This window comes from Corythoichthys intestinalis, chromosome 11, assembly GCF_030265065.1.
Source record: "Corythoichthys intestinalis isolate RoL2023-P3 chromosome 11, ASM3026506v1, whole genome shotgun sequence".
NCBI lineage: Eukaryota > Metazoa > Chordata > Actinopteri > Syngnathiformes > Syngnathidae > Corythoichthys > Corythoichthys intestinalis.
In genome coordinates this window covers 24,230,210-24,245,606 of record NC_080405.1, presented here as the reverse complement: position 1 = coordinate 24,245,606, position 15,397 = coordinate 24,230,210, and the positions used below count along the sequence as shown (strand labels likewise).

Sequence of the window (15,397 nt, the reverse complement as noted above, 5' to 3'; positions counted from 1 at the left end):
GTGGTTTGGTAAACGTCATAAATTATTAATATCGCAGGTAATCCACTGCATATTCTATTTGTATTGTCTATTTGTAGGTTTTTGACAAAAAAAGTCTGTTGTGATATTTGTAATTGAACCATCTAATGGTTTTAATGGTATACAATTAATATAACATTTTCAGTTCAGAATACATACATATCAGATTTCTCTGAATAAACTCGTCAACAAAATTCCTTATTTAGTAAAATAATATTTAGGCTCATTATCAACATTAGTCTCTTGTTTTTAAGAGTAAACATGCCTGTACTATCTGCTACATATTCATATCATATCCTACGTAAAATAATTGGAGGATATCTAGTGTAATTTATGTGGTAGTCTGAAACCATAAAAGCAAACTTTCAGATTGAACAATTTACGAGAAAATAGCTTTAGAAGATTTCTTTCATCACCCCATTTTTCCTATTATCACAATAGTTCAATAGAAAGATAGAATGCATTAGATCAAGGGTCCCCAACCTTTTTTGCACCACGGACCGCTATTATTATTATGTCTTTTTTTCACGGACCAGTGTTCTGACGAATTTTGCAACCCATCAAAAATTGCAACGATGCGGTTCTGCGCATGCGCGTAACGTTAAACAGCCGCAAAATGCGCAAATGTAGCGATTCCAAAGTAAACACGACAAACTTTCTTGAAAGAAAGGAATATTATGGAAGGACTTGTAGAAAAGTTCTCGTCAGATACATCCTGCCATGTAAGGTACACACAACAACTGCACACCGCTCTCACCATTAACGACTTCGCCTTGTCGTTAAACATTAATTAAGAAGCCCGCTTCACAAAGATACGATGTTGTAAATTGTAGCAAGGTTTTCAATGCTCTTGTAGCGATGTCAGGATATTCCAGAATGACTTTAATCCAGAACCTCGGTAGAGTTGTTCTCTCAAATGTATACGTTTATTAAGGTCGCCGTCATTTGCGATCTCTACAAGTTGATCTTCCTGTTTCACAGACATGCTCAATCACTCGGTTTATTCACAAACGGGTCACGAATCCACTGCTTTACAGTTCGTGGGTCTTCGAGGTTGTAGGCTCGTCAGGTGCCCTTTTCGCCGTAAAAATATCTCCAAAGACTTGTGTTTTCCAGTCATCTTCGCTCGTGTGGGGGCTAATTATTTCCGGGAACAAATGTGCTGCGCCCGCGGCCTAGCAATACGTTATTATCGAGGACAAGTGCACGTAGATATATTCTATACACAAACAAGATGTTCTGATAGCAGTCCAATCAATGGATTTCTATGACGACATTCTAATCTATCCCGTAGTATTATATCTAGAGTAGACACAGGGATATTGGTGTGTTAAGCAGTAGTGACGAGATTTGTCGTTCACTTGAGTAAACGAATCCATTCCGGTTCGTTCAGTAAAAAGATTCGTTCAAACAAATCGTTCAACGAATCGTTCGCCCCCCTCATCTCCCTCCCCGCCCAAACGAATCGTTCGGTTACTGAACGGGAAGTGACGTTGCCGAACGAATCACCAAAGACCGCTTCGCAGTATAACTGAACGGGAAGTGACATTGCTTGGTCCCTCCCTCTCTTCCACATTGACCACTCGTCGTAGTTTCAGAAATGAGTGACAGGCGGTATCATTCTGCTTTCACAGACAGCCTCGTCTCCCTCCTGCTGCTGCAAAAGCGAGGGAGAACTTCCGCGTCGTCTGTCCTAGTTCTATGGGCTCAAAGTCATGGCTCGTGCTTGCATTTCGATTTAGGACACGGTTAAACATTTTCCTTTTGTGAGGGGAGTAGGGGGCGGGGGCGCACGGACTTTCTTTAGCAGGTTCTTGATCACACATACAATCACATATACAGCATGTTTGCTGTCACGAAAATAAAAATACATCGAAAGTTTAATTTCTGAATATGGAACGACCAACACATCATATTTACTTCTCGCTCTGTTGTATTTTTGTTTTTTAGTATTAAGATGATCGTGTTGAATTTTTGCACTGGTATTAATAAATAAAATAATCCGGTCAGCTCCCCTGTCGTCCCCGCATCTCAGATCGTCAAATGCTGACGAGAAATAATTGTTTGCTCTTTACGATGTCGCCTTTCTACTCTCATTAGTCTGTTAAGAAAAATGTAGACATATTGCGACATCTCCCGTGTCCGCGTGCTTTGTTTTTGGGCGCTTGAGTAGCACATGATGGACGGATTGACATAATTTGTCAAACCAACCAACACCTGACACGGAAAAAAAAAAAAAAAAAAAAACACTCGGAAAAAAATTACATGTATATACAGTTTCATTGCAAATCAGTATTATGGTGATCATATTGTTTTTTTGCACTGGTATTAATAAATAAAATAATCCGGTCAGCTCCCCTGTCGTCCCCGCATCTCAGATCGTCAAATGCTGACGAGAAATAATTGTTAGCTCTTTACGATGTCGCCTTTCTACTCTCATTAGTCTGTTAAGAAAAATGTAGACATATTGCGACATCTCCCGTGTCTCCGTGCGTTGTTTTGGGCGCTTGAGTAGCACATGATGGACGGATTGACATAATTTGTCAAACCAACCAACACCCGACACGCTGACACGAAAAAAAAAAATAAAACACTTGGGAAAAAATTGACACGTATATACAGTTTCATTGCAAATCAGTATTATGGTGATCATACTAAATATTTTTTTCTGTGCACATATGAGGTAAATATCGCTGCCATGAAGCCTCCATATAGTGACAGTTCTCTGCCCGCTTCACTGCCGTCACGCGACCGCAGCTCAGCTTTTGCTTGCCTCGTAGCTACCCGTGTTTTAAATTACTGTAAATTTGATAGTATGTCGTCATAGGCAGTCACGAGTTTGTTGAGAAAAGTACTACTCTAAACAATGCTCGCTAGATTTGTGTGGTGTTTTTGTCTGTTTGAGCAGCATTTGATAGGCTCCACGTTAACAAATATGTGACAAAGTCATTTCCTTTCATTTTCTGATTCGTTCACCGCATAGTCATTACTGGAAAATCAAGTTAGCAGCAAGCTAGGTCAGGAACCGGAGGACCGAGTCACTGAACGGGAAGTGACAAAACTCAGTCTTGCCCCCCTGCCTGCACGCTGGCTGCTTATTGGCCACACGTGGACGTGAGTGACAAACGCCCTGCCCGCGATGAGGCTGGCGTCTGATTGGTCGTGTGCGATGTCAGAAGACGCTGCCGCTTGCTCAACGCCCTCCCACGCAGCGAACAAGCACCACCTTCATAGAACGAATCAGTGCAGATGATGATTAGTTCGGTCTCGTTCACCAAAACAATTCGTTCAAAAAGAACGAATCGTTCGCGACCGATACAACACTATTAAGCAGGGGCACAGGGTTAATTCAGCCAGAATGCGGTCGTTATTAAATTATAATTTCTATGCGGCCCGGCAGATGGGGATCCCTGCATTAGATGAAGGAAGGAGTAAGTAAGTAAAATATACTGCGTTACAATTTTGCTGTTGTATATAGGTATGTTGTTTGCGTGAATCAATCTATTACTGTGGTTATATCTGTGAGTGTATTCTAATTACAGGGTCACATTAAGACCAGAAACTCCAGATCAGTGTCATTAGTATTTTGCGCATTTCTGCATAATTAAGGCTAGGATTTGCATGTGTAAATCGGATTATTTCCATCGCTCCTGTATTTTAGTGACTACCTCCTGTCTTCCATTACCAAAGCTCCCTGAATGGTTGTGCATTTACACTGAGATTTTGGATAACATTTATCGCCGCATGATGGCACTGACCTATTTTATTTAATCTCAAGCATAACTTCACTTGCATATTTACAATATTAAATACAATAATCCCATGTTCATTTCTATTTTAAATTAAATGATCTGTTCTACATAATAAAATGATTTACTTTAGAGCAGTGAGTACCATGTAGATATCGAGAGATAATCATTGATCAGTGAAAGTTACGTTTAAATCAGACATGTCCAAAGTCCGGCCCGGGGGCCAAATGCGGCCCATCATCATCCGGCCCCCAGCCTTTGTCATAAAATCAAAAACATCTGGCCCGCATACAGACTTAATAAATTGGTCAGCAGTACTGCAACCAGCATATGAAGTAGCTTACACATGAAATGCTGCTCCTCATTTACCCGCTAAAAGGCAGCAGCACTTTAACCCTTTATTGCCAAATGTATCACATTTGATACTCCTAAAATTTCATGATTTTCAGACTAATTTAGAATTTTGACATTTCTTTTTGAAAAAAAAAAAAAAAATGATGGATGCAAGTCAACATCTGCAGGTTCCATGATAAAAAAACCTGATTTAGCATGGTTTATAGACATTAGAGCGCTTATTACTTGTATTCATTTTGACTTTTGTTTTCACAAATTTAAAAAAAAAGGTTTCATTAGGACCTTATTTTTCAAATTTTGGGATTCTCTGATAATTGCTTCATGTTGCAGGTATTTAGGGGCTAAGCAACATTACTCTGTGTGACCCTCTGCTTCAAATTTTCTAAAATGGCGACAATCAACAAAAAAAAGTTGACTGTGACGGCCGACGCTTCAAGGATAGATGGAAATTGGACTATTTCTTTACTAAAATACGCAACAACTGTGTCTTGCCTCATTTGCAAAGAGACAGTCGCTGTTTTTAAAGATTTCAATGTGAAGCGATATTACCAAACAAGACACGCTGACATGTACGACAAGATTACAGGGAAGATACGCAGCGAGAAACTGAAGCAACTTGAAGCTAGTATAATTTTACAGCAGTAGTATTTCGCAAGAGCCCGAGAGTCGAAAGAGAACGCCGCAAAGGCTAGTTACGAGATTGTTGAAATTATTCATTAAAAAAATAACAAAGCAAATGTGACACACTGAATGGCTTGCTAAATTTGGCTTAAATATATTGTTCTACATAAAGGACGTCAGCCAAGGTCGGCCCCCCACATTTTTACCACGCGAAATCTGGCCCCCTTTGCAAAAAGTTTGGACACCCCTGGTTTAAATGATTGATTAGTGTAACACATTGATGCTGGTACTTTGATACTTTGCACTTTTGCAACAATTACAACTCATCATATGAGGTAATTGGTGCTTTGAGTTAATTGATCCTTGGTCACAAAGCACATTTTAAATTTGTTGTCAAGAGGAAAATGCTGCCTTTTGACCAGAACTCCCTTTAAAAATTGGTTCATAATCTTATTAATAATTCCTGGTTGTCTAAAACTTAATAGAAACAAAAAAACATATAGAAAAATCATTTTGATGGAAAGCTTTTTTAACTCAGTCTTAAAGGTGATACACAAGCCTTTGCTGTATCTGCTGCCTCTCTCTGGCGATCCATGATCCATAATCTACTGAATGATGAGGAAATTTTGAAAGGGTACATACTTTTGTCAAAAAGTTGCACTTATATATTATTGGATATTATAGTGTAACTTAATGTGAACATATGACATCTTAGAAAACTTGATATTGATGAATTGCTCAGAGAGTGCTTATGTTCTATATTCTTTCATCTGTGTGTTAATAGATTCATTTACGATGTTTATTTGTGTGTTTGTTTTAGTTCAGTGCATATGGAGGAGTCCTCAGTGATGCAGGGAGCCCAGGGAGTTCTGGTTCAGAACTGGCCCACAGCATCAAGTGCTGCTGGTAAGAATTAATTCGACTAATTTTCACCTAATCAACCTTAACAAAGGAATCTCAATATGGACTCTATGTAGAAACATCTCTCATCAAACAACACACGCTGATTTTGATACCAACATCAAACTTTTTTTTTTTCTGCACTGCAGAATAAAACAATTACATTTGAAGTGTTGTGGTGCGATGATGCATACTTGAAGTTCATGAGGAGGTCAGGGAAGCATAGAGGCGTTTTGCCCTGAAAAACAGCACAACTCAAGCAAAAAATAAGGACACGGAAACAATCATCCACTCTTACTGTACACCTAATGAAAATATTGAATGCCTTAGTCGGCAACTATAGCGTAAAAAAGGGGATAGGAGTATTGGTATAAAAGAAAGAAAGAAAGAAAGACTGCCTCTAGAAAATGTAAGATTTTATGGAAAAAGGAATACAGTGTCTTTACAATTTAAGGTGACAGTTAATATTATTGTAACAGAAAATAAATCACCAGCTTCGTCAGGTTTCTAATAATTTATTTCAGAACTTGTGCAACACAACATGCCTTCTGTCCAATGCAGCTGACACCCAACAACAGAGCACGAAAAGTGAAAGTAAAAACTCTAATGCACTCTCTCTCACTCTGTCATCAGCCACGCAGCGCGTTCAGGTACACCACGCAATATACTGTACATCCGCCACATTAGAACCCGATTCATTACATTATTACAGGTAGTATTATTACCATTATTTTAATATCATCCATATTTTTGCTCTGTGTAATTGCTATTTGAAATAGTGCCAGCAGTATTTATTAAGGATTTAGTGTAGGTTTTCGGGCTGTGGAACGAATTAATGGAATTATAATGTATTCTTATGGGGAAATCCTGCTCAACATACAACCATTTCGACTAACAAACAAGGTCCTGGAAGGAATTAACTTCGTATGTAGAGGTACCACTGTATTTCTATAACTTTGAAGTGACAATAACTATATATCCAAACCTTTTAACCTTTATTTGCTTTGTAATTATTGTCAAATAAAATGTAGGGAAATTCAATTTACAGTACAACATGTTTGCTAAATTTGATTATTTACTGCATAGTAGGTGTACCAAGGGGCTGTAAATAAGTCAGCTACGGCCATATAGTTCACTCACAAAACTCTCGCCTCTCACGCTCCTGTGTATGGTTTGAAAATGTTATGGCCCACGTCCTAAACACATAAGCGCACTCAGCCTCCTACGTTCAACTTTTTCTCCCTTATCTTGGCTCTGGACATGAAGCATGGATGCACTTCAAAACATTAACCCTCTGGTGCATAGCGGTCACTATAGTGGACAGGCAGAAAGAAAATCTTGACCAGGGATTTCATAAATGATGCATCATTTGATGTGTCAGAAACTCAGAGAGTTAAGGTAGAGTGACAGATCGTGATTTTGACAAAGACCAAAGCAGCAAAATGGGCATTTACCATATCAGTGAAATAAATGTATTACCCAGAAGTGCTGTGCACTGACCTATTCATCTTTCTTTAGACCAAATATTTTTTATTTCATTTTTTAAAATCATCATTATACAAATTTGTGACTTCAATTTTACCTGAAAGGCACTTTAGCTTCAGGTGAAATATGCTTACGGTTGGGTGGACTAAAGGTTCAGGTTGAGGATGTCAGAAGATTTGAAAAGTGGACCTTGCTTGGCCTTGCTTGAGGGGAAAAATATATATATTCACCAAGAATACTTTTGAGCACAGCGCAGGTAGGAGAGAAAATGACATATCAATTTTAAAGTGGCTGTCACATCAGCGTTAGTCATGGTCTGTGCTATTTATAACCAAGTTGTTTGTCAGGCAAGCTGCACTCCTTAGAAAGATCAGCATACACTAGAAATTTTGCTTCACTGAGTGATATTACACTTTAAATCAATTACTTAAATTATTGTAACCGATTTATTGTATCGTTAGCCTCATAACATAGTTGGCTAATTTTTAAAAACCTGAACAATATCAATAAAAAGGCAAATTTGTTTTCAGACAAACATTTTTTCTTGTTTTCCAAAACCAGTGAAATATGACTTGGCAATTATACTACGAGGCTAATGATATATAGAATGACTTATTGATATTGATGAATTATCGCTGTGTTGGGTGTGTGTGTGTTTTGTTTTTTAGAATAGGTTATATATGTCTGTGGGCTTGACTGTAGTTAGGCTCCCTACGTCGTGTGCTGCGCCGGCTGTGACAGATGGAGCACAGCCCACGCCCAGCTTAACAGACCCACATTAATGGAATAAGCGTTCTGCTGGCTCTTTCCCTCTCACTCACTCTCTCTCTCCCTCTCCGCAACAAGGGCACATAGGGATTCAGAATGTGCAATCCTCTGCAGCAAAGACATAACCTGGAGGTGATACAAAATGAATGCCAAAAATAATTGTGAATTGTCTGTCTATTTGGGGGCATCAACAAGAGACTGTCAGGGGAAAAGAAAGGTGAATGTGGTGGCTGTTACTATGTGAGTGTAGGACAGACAGTAAATGGAACAGGGGAGAGTGAGTGCTTGCAGCATTATTCTCTATCAGCCACTGTCACCATGACTCCTACCAATGTCCCACTGCTTTACCAGAGGATGTTGTTGCCACGGCAACCTTTCACGGGCGCCAATTATCGATATGAAGGGAGCGGAGGCTGTCAGATCGAGGGAAGTGTGAACATATGGTGTTGGCTGAAGGATGCAGAAAGGACAACAGGAGGTGAAATGCACTTAGAGAGAGGAATAATTGGAAGAATGGGTGTGTTGCAGAGACAGAGCGAGAACTGCAGGTATGAAGTGGAAAGGGAGGAATAGCACAGGAGTGACCTACATTCACTAGGGAGGAGATATACTGCAGAACATGATGCATATTTAAAGTATAATGGTCCTTCAGTCACCTACTTGTTTGAAACTAATACATAAAAAACGCACACACACACAAAAAAATAATAACATTTTGTTTAGAAATCATGTGCAGGGAGATTGCTGGAAAACAACCTCTGGATTTGGCAGTACGTTCTGTTGGGCTAGTCGCCCTCATGTGTTCAAATTTGGAAAACATTCTCTGAATTAAAATGTAAAAACTAGTCATTGTTAAACCTTAACTGTTTTAATTAACTGTTTGGCAATTTCATGTAACTTAACATCATTAACCATTCTTAAAATGTGAAAATAAATAATCACAGTTAGCATAATGACAATCCAGAATGGCCCGCACACATTTTACAGCAAATAAATTATTCTTGCGCAAACTGTTAGTTTTTCATCAAAATGATAGAAAAGCTTTGATTTATGGGATAGTTAAAACATTCAGAAATGCAACTATAGAGGCATATTATTCCAGAAAATGTTTGGACTGTCGAATTCCAAATGCTGCAATGTCATGGGTGTTTTAAGGTTCCACTGTATGTTAAGTTCAAAAAAGGTCAGACAAGTTGGATCTGGTTGTTTGTTACTGCCCTTTTACCAAGTTTGATTTGAGACATGATCTGTGGGTGAACTAAATCAAGGTGCCTTAATCCAGAATATAAGCAAATATGAGTAAAATCTGTAATTTAATATTTTATGTACTGTCAAAAAGTCTTGTTCAAATCATCAACAGACATATAGCATCATCATCTTTTGTTTCCCCGGGCACCATCTTGAAAAGGGTGTGGCAACTGATTAATATTCTATCACACAACAGCCACAGACCACAGCAGATATGCAAAATAAAAAAGATTATTCAATAGTGACATTTTCTCCTCTTTGTCTTGGATCATGTTTCAAATATGCAAAATCCTACTTCATCTTCATCATTGTCCTTCCTCCTCGGTTTATGTAACACTGCGCTGTGCTTCTGTCCAGCAGTCACACAAATGGGAATTCATTAAATAGACTTGGCCAAATGGAGATGGGCTGGCTGATTTAACTGGCTGTGAAAATCTCGGGGTTGGCAGAGATGTTTTCCTGCAGAGTTTGGTATCATAATGCGAAGAATGAGGGGTATTTACAGACTGTAACGTCAGTGTAGTGATTTATATGGTAACAAAGTAATAGGATGGCAAACCTTGTCTCCATTGTGCGCAATATTGAGGGATGGAAGGTGGTGATGCCACCCAATCACACTGACGATTAATTCTGATGGGATAGATTAAGACATTTATCTATAATAGGGAGCAATGCCTGTCTTTTCACGCTGAGCTGCATGAAAGGTCAGAGCAGCTAGAGGGTGGAAAAAGGATGGGCAGGAGGGATTGAAGGGAGGCAAAGAGAGTATTGCTCTGCTGCAGTTATCAAAGCTGCAAAAGCTGTGTCAGGATTAGTTTTGAATGAAGCGAGTTTGATGCAACAGCACGGAACATAATCCGTTGTGGGACACTGGACAATCTCCGATTGGTCCAAATTTGTAAGCGTTCTTCCACTCGAAATGGCAATAATTAATTAATTTGTCTCATCAAATTTTCTCGATTAGGTAACCTAATCCAGTTTTTGCCTTACTTTTCAGAATAGGTAAACATAAGTATTTGTCGTCTTATAGTGCCCAACTGAAGATTTGTTAAAGCAAAACATATTTGGGTGCTTCTGCGTCCCCAATTGTCTGATGTGACTTTTGTGGCTTTGCGTGTTTCTGACAGATTAGATTGCATGCCCAGTGGGACATGTCATGTTCAGAAAGGATTTAGATTTAGAATCATTTGCCAAGTAAGCAGACTTGATTTTTGAGACCGAACAAATGTGATATTGGACCCTTAAAAAATGTTCCAGGCCAGTCATCATAGGTTCCGTGATCAGTTTTCACAAACTATGTTGTATTATGTTATATGATGAGGTTGACCCAAAAAAAGAACAAGAGCATATTTTTTACATTTACATATTGGCCTAATATTAACTGTGACTAACTGTTAGTTAGTTCAACAAGTACCTTTTGCATCTGCTCAGTATAATCATTGTCATATACATAATTACGGTGGACACCACACACATGCAGTAAATATACTGTACATAGGACATACAAGACAAATAAGCATACATGTTATTCTTGTTTTAAGCGGGAGTATAACATATACCTGTATATGGAATGTATTTATATAGCACATTTAGCTATCAAGGGATTATTTACAAGATTGATGGCAAGACCTACTTGCCACCTACTTCAGCACAACCAGTGTTTTGACCCTTCAGTGGCAGGTTATTAGTTGGCCACAACTGTGTCAATTTGCATTCAAATTGTCAAATATTTTTTTCTGTTTCTTTTATTTTTAATTTCAACTTTAAAATATTTGCAACAATCGACCATGTGCACATTCTGTAGGTGAGCATCCTGAGGAGGTGTTAGTTGATGAGCAGCATTTTTCAGTCCTCAGTAAACTGTGTTAGTCACCTAACGTCAGGCTGCAGTTACTCTCTAGGAAAAGGGTTAGCTTGGACATTATTGATTAATTCCAATATTCATTATTGGAATTATTTCATTGATATTTCATTATCATAAAGAAACTGTCGTAAATAATCGTTCCAATGTTGTGTATTAAAATTTAAAGCGTTGGACCTTAATAATGGGTTATGATTCCAAAGAATATGAAATGAATAAGAAATGTTTCCCATTAAGTGGTACTGCATGTGTTATTTGTAACTTTTTAATAGGTGTTCCGCTTGAGGCAATTGAACATTAAACAATAACAAGTAATCACTTTCTTCTCATTTCAGATGCTGAAGGGGGAGAGGTGTCCCCCCCAATGGGAGCGGGAGTTGACAGCAACAGCTGGCACTTTCGCTACGGCCCGGGGGGTCCCGGTGCACCGCCGCAGCACCTGAAGGCCGGTGAGGTTCCTCCGGAGGCATTTATCATCCCTGGCTCCCCTGCCATAATATCCATCAGACAAAACCAGGGAGGAGAGGACGACAAGAGCGACTTTATTACCTTTGGAAAGAAAGAGGAGGCCAAAAAGAAGAAGAAAAAGAAGAAGGACAAGAAGGACAAAAAGGATAAGGGCAAAGATGATGATGAGTAAAGAATTAAGAAGTGAGAATTGGGAAAGAAAAAAGGGTGTTGCTAAAACAGAGGTACCAACCAAAGTTCATTGGGTTTGTTTTTAACCTGGCCTTTACCTTCAGTTCCTTACTGAGGTAAATTATTGATCTTGCCTTGATAAATAATAAAATGATTGATTTTATCCACACCCCCACGTGCCTATAGACCCGGAAGTCAACTATAATGTTGCTAGAAATAACATAGCACCTCTCTTTTACCCCATCCTAATTGTTTGGCCTCCTTTAACCCACTGGGCATGTTGGCACCTCTGTATTACCCCTCCTAACGATGATAAATCATTCTCTGTGAGAGAAGTAGAATACTTTGTACAAGCTATGTGCCAGCCAAGGAAAAGAAGAAGTCAGATGTTCGTAATTTGGGGCTGGACACACACACCAACCACACACACACACATCGATATACAGTCACGACTTGTAAATAGCACAGGGGCTAGTCACTGAAACGAAGGCAAACACCACAAAACCGCTGCAGAGTCCTTATTACCGACAGTGTTTCCTGTGATCTCAAAGAATCTACATGCATGCAGCTCACGCAGTCAAACATGCTAACACACACTTTGCCATGTGGACACAAAGAAAAAGCTTAGAAAAAAGAGGGACAAAAAAATTGTGCTGAAAACTAAACATGGCAAGCTTTTTGGGGTATCAACTCTCAGGATTGAAGGAGCATCATGTTGCTATCACTCTATTTGCTGACTGCTTGCAAAGGACCAAGAGAGCTCCTGCTCCAGCCGGAAGCCTGAGCCGGAGAACACAGGCAAGTTGGAGTGAGGGGAAGATACCTCGCAATCTTTTGAGGATCACCATGGGCAAGAGTTCTGCTATCAGTCAACTGGACTCCGAAGAAAACAAGTAGAAAATTATTCGTAGAATCTTTAAGATTTTGATAACACCATTCTTATGCCCCCACGCTGCAGCAAAAGCTGAAAGCTTTCTGCTTTGAATGTTTGGTAGCAACCAGTCCTTACCTTACACCTTTACAACTTCTCAACTGCTTGTGCTCCCCCCATGCTACCACAAACTTTGCCCACAACCCAACTGACTGCCTCTTCATGTCAAGATGAAGTAAACCTACTTTCCTTAATTCTCTGCAGAGATTCACAGTACATGTTTTTGCCATTTTATGTAGAGACTCCTTCTATCCATCTTCCTGATTCTTGCATGTCCACGCTCCTTACCCCCTGCTCAGGACCCTTCCTGGCAAAACGGCCTGTTCTGAACATTGTGGTGTGCTGACAACAGCATGGAGTAATGTTGATGTGGCCCATCAGGGGGATGGCGTACACCTTGAACTCTTGTCTCGAAAAGTGCAAAACGGTTCAGTGCTTTTAATATGTGAATACTACACTATGCTGTTCACTTCTTATTTTTTGCCGCTATAGTGAGACCGGGTCAGGTGAATTGAGATCTGTCACAGGAAGCAAGGAGGCGGGTGCCTTGGGCTGGCCCTCAACCCTCACGTTTGCAAGACAAGTAAATCGATTGTTTATGATCATGGAGTCGCATACTGTCTTTTATTTACGCTGTAAAAGAAGCGTTGAATTGATTGTCTTTGTACTAGTAATCGCTAAAAAAATGATAACATGGCATCCAGGGCTTCCCCGCTAACAGCTAAAACCCACCAATCCTCTCATGAGCCAATGCTGTTGGATCCCCTCCCCTTCCTGTACCTCGCCCCCAATGTTTTGCGGCTCAGTATGATGTCACTCCATTAAGTGGCTGCTGCATGTACTGCTCTAAGGAAACACATACTATATAGAGAAATATATATATAAATGGATAGATAGTAACAATTTTATTTTTTTTGTATTATTTTTGTTCTCATCATTACTCACATGAAATATTTGTATGTACTTCTCTTGTCTATGCCAAACATCTATGTATTACAGTCGTCACGCTCCACAGATGTGGTAAGGCATCCACTAAAACTCTTTCAATATTTGTAATGCTATAGTGTGATATATGCGTTTTTAATGCATTTTCCCCAAATTTTTATTTATGCTTTTGAAAACAAAAAAAGAAAAAAAAAATCATTCTCTGTCCAGCTTTGACATGATGATCTAACTAACACTGTAATATTGTAACTGAAATATGTATGATCCTATGATGAGCTCTCACTTCCCCTTCATTATTGAAAAAAAAAACAAAAAAAAAAGTCAAAAAAATGTGGGAAAAGTATATGTAGTGTATGCTTGTATTTAGTGAGCTTTCATGCTGTCATTCTTTCCCAGTGTATATGGTGGTGAACTTTGGTGGCAATGTGCTGTCCGAATGTGGACCAGCCCAGATCTGTTTTAAGCCCCCCCCCCCTCTTTTTTTTTTTTCTGGTACACCGGCTCATCAATTGTGACCGTGAAATAGTGAATTTCATTTATTTCCCTTCCCTGTCTGCCTTTGATTTGACCTAAATGGAAACAGTTGTAATGTGTTCTGTTTATAATTCACAAATAAAGTTTTCTTTCTTAAAAATGAAATTGAAATCATTGTTCTTGAGAAGGCGAGATATTGATCTAATATTTGATGATGTAGCAGAGTGAAAAGTAGCCTGTCCATGTAAATGTCACTTCCAATATCACACTCATTTGTTACATTTTTGATTTGGTGAAATTTACGAACAAAGTGAATAGGAATCAGTCTTTTAACCACATGCTGAATTAGATTTAAAAAAAAACCTTACAATGTCTGCAGGGTTAGGCTCTGGAATATAGTGCTGAACTATTTCCTACCCATTTCCAAATAAAGATATGTCTAAATGACAACAACACCACCACTATGATAACGATATTTCTGATTCTGAGGTGTAATTTCTTGATTGATGTAAAAAACTATCACTGGGTACTCTATAAAAGCAAAAATTTAATTAAAGTCAACATACGCACATTCCCTGTGGAGCTGACATGAAAAATGACTGACATGCTAGCTGCATTTGTTCCAACGCATGGCTGCAGATGGTCCTGAATTGATAATCCCTTGTGACTGGAAGCTTTCAGACATACAAAAACCTGATTAGCTAAAGTGGCTTTATTGATATATTGGATCCCAGAAGGTATGTCTGCTATAAAATGAAGTAATGCGCTGACTTGTTAGTTTAAATTACACCTAATCAATCTTTTTCTTTTCAGGTATTCACGACAGATATCACTTTAATTGTCAGGTGTAATGTTATTTTTTTTCCCAATTTTTGAATGGTCTATTATTATTGTGCTTAATTATTAATAAAAATAATAAAAATAAAAACAGAAAAACTTAAATATATAGTTTCCATGAATAAGGTTTGTCTGGAATAATTTTCTGAAGTTTGTATGATAAAATATAATGGTATATACAGTATGTATATACCATTATATATATATATATATATATATATATATATATATATATATAGAGAGAGAGAGAGAGAGAGAGAGAGAGAGAGAGAGAGAGAGAGAGAGAGAGAGAGAGAGAGAGAGAGAGCAGGGCCGGCCAAGCCTATACGCAGACTATGCAGCTGCTTAGGGCCCCTGACCACTAGGGGGCCCCCAATCTGGCAATTGTTTAATTTATATTCTATTTTGTTTACTACAGTTTGCTTTATTTGACTTTTGTGAGTTTTGATACTTGATTACAAGCTTAAAAAAATAAAAGTTATTCCTTAACTTCTTTCTTTCCTCTTTTAGAAAAAGGTTTGGCGCTATCTACTGTAAGTACTGACAAATCATTTGGGGTGAGAAGTT

At 38.7% G+C, this 15,397-nt stretch overlaps 1 protein-coding gene across 36 annotated transcripts in view; it reads left to right on the top strand.

Moving 5' to 3' along the window:
• The window catches only part of LOC130924343 (protocadherin alpha-C2-like), a 217,970-nt gene extending 203,812 nt beyond the window's left edge, over window positions 1-14,158 (top strand). For all 36 annotated transcript variants that reach the window (XM_057850848.1, XM_057850861.1, XM_057850850.1 and 33 more), the window contains 2 exons: window positions 5,563-5,648; window positions 11,340-14,158. In XM_057850848.1, coding sequence (XP_057706831.1) covers window positions 5,563-5,648; window positions 11,340-11,644 — 391 coding nt within the window. In that variant the 3' untranslated portion in view covers window positions 11,645-14,158. The remainder of the gene's footprint in view (window positions 1-5,562; window positions 5,649-11,339) is intronic.
• Window positions 14,159-15,397: the final 1,239 nt, after the last annotated feature.